Below are 8,916 nucleotides of genomic sequence, written 5' to 3'. Positions count from 1 at the left end.
GTTAAACACTGCATTGTTAGTGTGAGATCGATCGATAGATAGATCCTTTATTCATGCCCACGGAGATGGTTTGTTTTGTCCTCTTTGAGCATCATAAAAACACCATTCTACACATTTGCTCACGCGTGTTAGTGTATTCAGGACTGAACCGGAGTGGACCAGACCATATTTCTGGGATTACATAACTAACCAACGACATTGAACGGGCCGTGCCTGCTTTTCGCCGCCAGGTGGCGTGTTGCACGAGAGCTCGCGGTGTTCGAAGCGTTACATCGTGAACCCCTGGTCGATTTAGCGCAGCATCGATAACACGTTTTAAAAAAAACTTTTATTCCGATTATAATTCCTTCCATCGCCTCTAAATGCTACGCTGATGGCACACACGTGGTGGAGTGGCACACGGTTAGCACGCAGCAGAGGTAACCCCGGGGAGGAGGAGGAGGAGGAGGAGGGGGGGGGGGGGGCGGGGAGTCTCTGCGCGCGCCTTCCAACCAATCGGGGCGGCAGCTTCCCAGTTCCTGCTATTATAAATGACCACTTCTCACCGATCCGGTACCGCAGAATGAGAGACACACTCACGATACACCACACGACAAGACATTGGACCGGTCAGTCGGTTACTTTATATTTCCACTTCCTCGATTCTCCAGGTAAATGTGCTTCTTTGTTTCCGGTTTGTCGCGCGCCACAGTTTAACTTCTCCTCGTTAGCGCGGGAGCGCTGCTCGTTCTCACTGACGTTTCATTGATCCCCACGATGTAGCTGTACACCTCTTTTTACCGGGGCATTCACTGCCTCCGACTTTAGGCTCCGTCGGTTGTTGTTGTTGTTGTTGTTTTTAAGTCGGCTCTTAAGTTGTCTGTCGCTTGGGCGGTGGACCACACCGAGGAAGAAGATGATGTAATGTTACATCGTGTTGTAACCATGGATACACACGTACGGGAGACCGCGTGTAGTCATCAGGAAATATTAAGACTGTGTCCATTTGTGTCCTTGTAATGTGCCCGAGGCTCATTCTGTGAGGCGACAAATCGAACCTCTGTCCGTTGTCCGGGAACATGTGGGGGCAAGTTTCGTTTCTCTTTGTTTCCCAGAATAGGGGGGGGGGGGGGGTGAAATGTGACTTCTTTACCATCCTCAATGCGTTTTTCACCCCTGCCTCGTTCTAGAAGGGGAGACAATGGAGCTCTTTTTTAACTGTATGGGGGCTCCTCCCCCCGCCCCCCCCCCCCCAAAACAGAAACCCCTCCGTTACGCAACGTGAGCCCCATAGCGCGCCGTGTCCTCATTCCTCGCTCTTGTCCCCAGGTGATTTATAGTGGGATATAAGATGGCCACGTCCGACAGCGCCACGTTGAGTAAAACCGTCAAGCAGCAGTACATGGAGCTCCCCCAGGGGGGGAAAGTCCAAGCCATGTACATCTGGATTGACGGAACCGGGGAGGGGCTCCGATGCAAAACCAGGACGCTGGAATCCGAACCCAAAAGCATCGAAGGTAAGCAGCTTTTTTTTCTTTTCTTTTTTTTAATCTTCAAACTACCAAAAAAGGATACCCAAAGTGGTAATTTGGACATCCTCCTCTCCTAGATCTCCCCGAGTGGAACTTCGATGGCTCCAGTACCAACCAGGCGGAGGGCTCCAACAGCGACATGTACCTGATTCCTAGTGCCATGTTTAGGGATCCGTTCCGCAAAGACCCCAACAAGCTGGTCCTGTGTGAAGTGCTCAAGTACAACCGCAAGCCTGCAGGTAAGAAAGCAGCTCACGGTCTTTACCATCTGCCCCGCTATAAGAGGAGAATGTGAAATGCGTATGCTTGCTTGAATCCGACTGGCAATGGCTGAGGGGAGCGAATTCCTTCATATGGGGGGGGGGGGGGGAGTGAGCGAGGTGGGTGCCACACTTAGTGGACAATTAAATAGGTGTGTGTGTGTGTCCTGGTGCTTATGTTGGATTAAACAAGTCCCCCTCCAACTATGCAAATATGGAACTGAGCCCGGCTACGTTGCACTCAAAGGAACGGGCACGCACATGCTTTACTAGCGTGTGCGCATTCATTCCCACGGAGGTTGAGGCTTGTAAAAAGTGTTTGGGCTGCACGTGATGGGACACCTCAGTCAAGCTCCCCATATTATGCAAACCCTAAATAATGTTTTCATCCATAACTTTCTTACGATGTCACGCGTACTCAAATTTGACTGGACTGACTCTTTATTGCAGAAACCAACCTTCGCATCACCTGCAGCAAGATAATGGAGATGGTGGAGGACCAACATCCCTGGTTTGGCATGGAGCAGGAGTACACCATTCTGGGCACAGACGGCCACCCCTTTGGCTGGCCATCCAATGGCTTCCCTGGACCTCAAGGTAAGCAGAGTTTTAAGTTTGTGTGCATGGGAAAACATGGATTCCTGTCTGGATGGTTTGTTCATTGATGTATTCACTCTCAGGTCCGTACTACTGTGGCGTTGGGGCCGACAAAGCCTACGGCAGAGACATAGTGGAGGCCCATTACAGGGCTTGTCTGTACGCTGGAGTCGAGATCTGTGGCACAAATGCAGAAGTGATGCCGGCCCAGGTAACCATGGAGTGACTCGACCTTTTGGACCGTCGCCGCAGTGAGATGGAAAATGTAACTTTGCTTTCTTGTGTGTTCAGTGGGAGTTCCAGGTCGGACCGTGTGAAGGGATCAGCATGGGGGATCATCTCTGGGTGGCACGCTTCATCCTCCATCGCGTCTGTGAAGATTTTGGCGTTGTTGCTTCATTTGACCCCAAGCCCATCACTGGCAACTGGAACGGTGCTGGCTGCCATACAAACTTTAGCACTAAAGAGATGAGGGAAGATGGCGGCTTAAAGTGAGTGACTAACGCATCCCAGTAGAGCCGACGACTCTTGATTCCCTTGCCGTCCATGACTGATGTCTGATGAGTGTCATTTCTCCCCCCAGAGCCATCGAGGATTCCATCGAGAAGCTCGGGAAGAGGCACAGCTACCACATCCGCGCGTACGATCCCAAGGGGGGGCTCGACAACGCCCGCCGGCTCACCGGCCACCACGAAACCTCGAACATCCACGAGTTCTCGGCGGGCGTGGCCAACCGCGGCGCCAGCATCCGCATTCCCCGCAACGTCGGGCAGGAGAAGAAAGGCTACTTCGAGGACCGGCGTCCGTCGGCCAACTGTGACCCGTACGGCGTGACGGAGGCCCTGATCCGCACCTGTTTGCTGAGCGAGGAGGGAGATGAACCCACGGATTACTAGATCCACCACTCGGCAACACTACAAACTCCCACTGTCATCCTGACCTTTCTTTTCTTTAAGCTAGTACTGTATTTTTTCTTTTTTCTTTCTCCCACTGAGATGATCTTTTAACCTGCATTTTAATGGCTTAAAGTTGGCTGGTCAACTTAAACATGACACAGTAATGATGTCCTTGATAGTTGTATGCTGGTAATTGCAGGGTATGTCTTTAGAAGGGATCAACTTTTGTAACAATGTTTTATAGCCCAGATGTTTCCCTTTGTTTGACTAAAATGAACTAAAGCGCACAGGACCCTGGCGAATAATGCTGCTAAAGGCTGGATAGCATGTGTAACTTAATAAAAATCTGACTAGTTGATGTACTGTTTAAAAAAAAAAAAGTGTTGACCTGCCTTGTCAATGACCCAGTCTTCAATCTTACTAATTCTTTATGAAGTGTCTATTTTTAAATGGCAATGTTTGTCCTCAGATTTTGGCACCCTGGGTCAACTTGTACGGTACACATTGTAGATGTCTGAACCCAGACGTATGTCGTTCAATTGTGGTGGATTTGTCATTATGCCATTTGTAGATTTCCTCAAGGAGTTTTATCCTTTTAACAGCGATATTGTAATGTATCTGATTTGGCAACACCATGTTTACTGGACGTGGTGTTTTTTATTGATGCATTTAAAACTTTTATTTTACCACAACACTGTTGTCTGGCTCTTGACTTCAACATTCATGCTGGTCTGCTTCCAAACAGTGCAGGGCTAATGCGGTTATATTTGATCAATAGAAGGCTTTCATATGTACTGGACTCGAGGAGAAACGTTAATACGGTTTAGGGATTAACTGAGTTGGATAAAGTCAGACCGCTCCGTGCTAATAGAATGCAACGCTATGCGGCCGCTCGTCTGGAGAGCAGCGCTGAAAATGAAATCGTGGCGCTAACTTTGCTGAAAACATGGCCTGACACGCGAATGCCATCTAGACACTCATACAAATTGAACAACCATTTGGCAACAGCATTTTCCTCCTAATAAACCTTGACAAATGCAAGAGGAAGTAGAGCTGTCTGTCTGCTGGTAAACCTGTGGGTTTACTGGTGGGAAATCCTACCCTTGGAAATGCAGCCTGAAGCTTATTTCCCCACAGGCGCCGTCACCAACTGCCCCACCTACACTGTTGTGTGCATCTACTAAAACAGACCAGTCCAACAGGCTGACTAAGCAAATAATTGTATGCTTGGCTGCTGTATGGGAACTGTATGTGATTTTCACGATTTAAATTTCCTTTCCAACAGTTACGTTCAAGCAACAAAACATTTGTGGCAAACTGGTGTATTTGTACCAAGTGGAGCTAATGTCAAATCTCCTGTATAGCTCAGCATAAAGTTTTGGCTCCTGTCATGTCACCAAGCTTTACAGCCTGCTCAGAACAAATGTGCCAATTTATAGTATCAGCTAAGGCCTAACATGAGTCAGACCTCCACAGAGCTACACATCTCACAAACCAGACTAACATGCTACATTCATATTGAGACTTTACTGGATCCTTAGCTTTCTCTTTTTAAATCAACGATACATCTTCAGAAGCTGGCCCCACATCCTCACTTGATGGGACGTAAACATTTGCTCCCCTCCCTCCACCGTTGGTTTGCTTTGAGACCTTTCCCCCACATTCAGACGGGCTTTGCCAGACTAAGTAAATCCGCTCCCTGATTGGATAAGCCAGGTACGAGTTAACCAATCATAGAAGTGAAGTCACGTTCAGAGCTGTTCCAGAGGACCGTGGCTGGCCTCAAGCCAACACATGTACTCAATTTTCTTTTCTTTGCAATCTCCATAAACTTTTGTGGTATTTTGTGTCTGACTTTGCAGGTTCCTAGAATGCGTGTATGGGCGTCATGAACAGAGCTGTGGGACAGAATACAAAGTTTGGAGAGCAGTTTCAAAAATATCAGCAAACTATGATTTTAAAGAAAGATATTTAATCTTTAAAATGACTCTTGATAAATTACTCTCCCCTCACTACCGTGAGTGGGTTTTTGCTTTATATATACAAATGGTAATTCCAAAGTGATCTGCACGAGGCCAATGTGGCATAAATATTCTTTTTCCAAATTGCCGCTTCTGCCTTTTCATTCAGAAAGCATGATGCAGTTGAGATAGCATATAATGTAGGAAATGCAGTTAACCATGCACCAAAGACGGGACCCAAAACACAGACCCATATCCGCAAGATTCCATCCACATTCTGCCACACACAATCAGAGAGGAATAAACATTGGGCAACACACTACCCAGTATTCCCAGTAAGATCCTCTGTTCTCAGACTCAAACGAGGACACAATGTTCTTTTCCTTCGACCGACCCTCATCCCGCCTGAACCTTTTTCAAATTAAATGACCATGAGAATTCTCCAAACCTAACCAGAAGGCCCTTGGCCCCAATCATTTTATTTTAAATATATGTATATTCAACAGGAAGCTGCATGGCTCTGTCGTAGTCAGACTCATTAAAACACTTGGTTGTGAAATTCCGTTGCATGGTGTGGGGACTTTACTACCTGGCCTCAATCTGTGAAAAGCACCTAATGACATTCACTCTACTTCCTCGCTTCGAAGCTCAACTTAGGGGGCTCCGATCTGCATGCAGAAACCGAGCCGCCTTCCGGCTGGCAAGCTCCGACGATGGGGAGACACTGGACAAAGGATGGAGAGGGATGCTGCCCTGTTGCTATGACAACCACTGGAATGTACAGGCCGGATTGTGGTGGTTCTTGTGTGGAGTGGGAAAAAAACCCAGCATGTTATGTAAGGAGGGGAAAACAACATGAAATGGGGTCTCATAGATGGAGCTGCACAATACACCCCCCCCCTCCCACCCGCCGGCCAAACACAATGTTAAGATGCTAGTCAGTAAGCATGCACTCACACTATGGCACCAGGCAGTGCAAATACCCTGCGACTATGTAGTGTTTTACATATTATTAAAAATAATGACAGACGTTTAGGTAATCCGGCGTAAAATTAGTACACGGAGCTGCAGGAATAAGGGAGCATCTCTCAGTTTGAAAGGGTTGCTGTGCGTGAATCTACAGATTCACTTGTGCTGTGTCGTTGTGTAACACATTATACTAGTTCAAACCAGTACTGGCTCGTTTTTCTACCATGTGCAACAAGGGAAGGGGACTCCACATTAAAGCCATGTTTATTGCTCCTTCTCAGATTCATGCACGGTGAAGGAATGATGAAATGCTCAGGTTAGAAAGGAAAATTGCAGCTTTTTGTTTTGGGAAAAAAAACTGCAAGAGATACAGGGGAAATGTCAGAGGAGGACAACGTTGTTTCTTGGCTCATTTCTTTGCCAGAAGCTAGATAAATGACCAATTCCAGTTTTTTGGATCAATCTTTCTCGCAGAGTCCTCTGCCACACATGAACAAAGTGTCCAGGCTCACGTGCATTGAGACAACAGTGGAAGCACACCACACGTGCCGTGCCCAAGCCTCGGAGCGCATGTGCAGAGACGCACCGCCGTCTGCAGGGGCAGAGAATAACAAGCTGCTCCATGTTTACATCCAATGTGCGGTCTCACGTTCACAGGGCTCGGTGTTTCCACACACACAGATGCGTAGCCCTGACTCGGGGCCTCTTGATTGGCTGAGCGCTAGAGTGTGATTGGGCTGATGCTATATCCCCCTCAAGCCCCTAGTGCTTACCTGCGTTGTGATTGGTCACGCCATTATGCGTGACACAGTGACACACTTTTGGGTGTACTGCTGCAAAGCAGACAAGCTATCGGCCAATGTTTTCTTTAGAATGTTCTTTGGTAGAAAATACCTGCATGGATGGCCAGATACATGTCGACGTGGAGAAAAGCATGTGCTCAGCTTTTTATAATCAAAAGTATTGAGGATGATGAGTTTGGATGTATTTAACTAAGCTCAAAAGCAGTTCTGCTTAGCTTCACAAACGTTCAAACGGTCCCCACTTCTTTGATTTGAATAGTTGGCAGGGTGAATGGCCAGATTCCAGCACTCGGGTAACGCCAAACTAAGAGGTGCTCCCCTCCCCCAAAGGCAAAAGCCTCCTGCTGATTTATCTGCGGGGGTTGTCCCTGCTTCAACACACAACACAATGGCAGACCAGCAGCCCCCCAAGGTACACGTTCTGTGTATTTTTCCGTTTGCTGATGCCGCAGACGAAACACATCCGAGTCCCCAGAGGAGAAAAGCTTTGTCATTTGGTCTGTCTGAGGAATCTGTTTAAAAACAACAACAACAAAAAGATGTAACATGAAACTTTATTGGGTAATCTGGTGGTGGAGATACTGTATGTCAAACAACCCAAATCACGCAATTTATAAAAAATCCACCCATCTAATCTATCTAGCATTTACCTAAAGAAAATCAAGCTTGATTCATTTCATTCAAAAAATCTGAATGTGTCTATTCAAAAAGAGAATGAATTTATGAGCATAAGATGAATAATATAAATGAGTATTTCAACAGGTGAAACTTGTCATACAACACATCATGGGGGCGGATAGGTACTTGAAAATATTTTCCCTGGTAGCTATGTGAGGCAGTATCGGCCCGGTACCTGATTTCAATCTCCTTACATGCCTACTATACACTTCTAGAAGGCAGAGCCCTTCTCGCTTACACCCACACTGTCAGTCACACCTGCACACACCCCTCATTGTCACAACAGCAGTTAGGCGACATACCCAGAACGACATACCCAGCACTTGACGTGCGTCATTTCGATTATTAAAATAATAAGTTCATCAACAATCAACAGGAAGATGAATCATCAGTACTCCTGGTCCTTTACTCAACTAAAAGTACCAACACATGGAATAAAAAATACTCAACTACAAGTAAAAGACAGCAGTCAAAAACCTTAAGTAAACAAACAGAATTACTATCACCCAAATGAACTTAAAATATGAAAAGAGAAAGTATTCCTGAAAAATGGCCACTGTGAGTCCTACGGTGATGCCAACGTAATACAATAATTCTCGATTAGTGATTTTTATTTAAATTTCTTTGTGCAGCTGGTAGACCTTCTCGTGCAACTTCATCTTACTCCCAACATGTTGGTTTGGTTGTAAAATAAGTAGCTTTTGTTTGTTTTCTGGAGACTTCCACACACTGCTGCCACGTCTCCCACTCACTACACAAACAACCCACTGCCTCTCCTGAGCGTATTAAGACAGGACTTCACTCCACATGAGCCAAACAACATTGTAAAGTCCAGTGTTATGAATAGGGGAGTAAAAACACAACAGTTCTGTCTTCCTTCGCTTCTAGTCCTGACCAGCTGAGACAGGAGATGCCGTTTGTCACTCCCAACACCTCCCACTATTGTTTGTGAGTCCATGCAGTGTGTGTTCTTCCTGGATTCATCTTTACCGGATTTTCACTGCCCTTTAAGCATACATAAGCATATGCTTACGCAGGTGCTACAGTGCACGTGTCTCTGTCAACATGAGGGCCCCGAACATAAGATCACACAGTAGGTGTTCATTAAAGTCATTCGAAAACTGCATGGACAAAGCACAATGTCAAAGTGTTTCTTCATTACTAAATAACATTACACATTATGTGTTATGACTTAAATTAATGACTTAATTAAAATGATTTGGGCTTAAAGATGTAAATGT

At 46.3% G+C, this 8,916-nt stretch overlaps 1 protein-coding gene across 2 annotated transcripts; it reads left to right on the top strand.

Moving 5' to 3' along the window:
* Positions 1 to 491: 491 nt before the first annotated feature.
* Positions 492 to 3,956, top strand: glula (glutamate-ammonia ligase (glutamine synthase) a). Of its 2 annotated transcripts, none has more exons than XM_037458681.2 (7): positions 492 to 650; positions 1,309 to 1,496; positions 1,589 to 1,750; positions 2,222 to 2,368; positions 2,452 to 2,579; positions 2,660 to 2,859; positions 2,952 to 3,956. In XM_037458681.2, the coding sequence occupies exons 2-7, from the start codon at positions 1,331 to 1,333 to the stop codon at positions 3,262 to 3,264; spliced, it is 1,116 nt and encodes a 371-aa protein (XP_037314578.1). In that variant the 5' UTR covers positions 492 to 650; positions 1,309 to 1,330; the 3' UTR covers positions 3,265 to 3,956. The 2 variants fall into 2 exon arrangements, with proteins under 2 accessions (XP_037314578.1, XP_037314580.1); XM_037458683.2 differs by having other exon boundaries at positions 494 to 608.
* The last annotated feature ends 4,960 nt before the right edge of the window (positions 3,957 to 8,916 follow it).

Source organism: Pungitius pungitius, chromosome 15, assembly GCF_949316345.1.
Source record: "Pungitius pungitius chromosome 15, fPunPun2.1, whole genome shotgun sequence".
NCBI classification, from domain to species: Eukaryota; Metazoa; Chordata; class Actinopteri; order Perciformes; family Gasterosteidae; genus Pungitius; species Pungitius pungitius.
The sequence above is the reverse complement of the archived record's forward strand: the minus strand, read 5'-3'. Positions and strand labels throughout refer to the sequence as shown.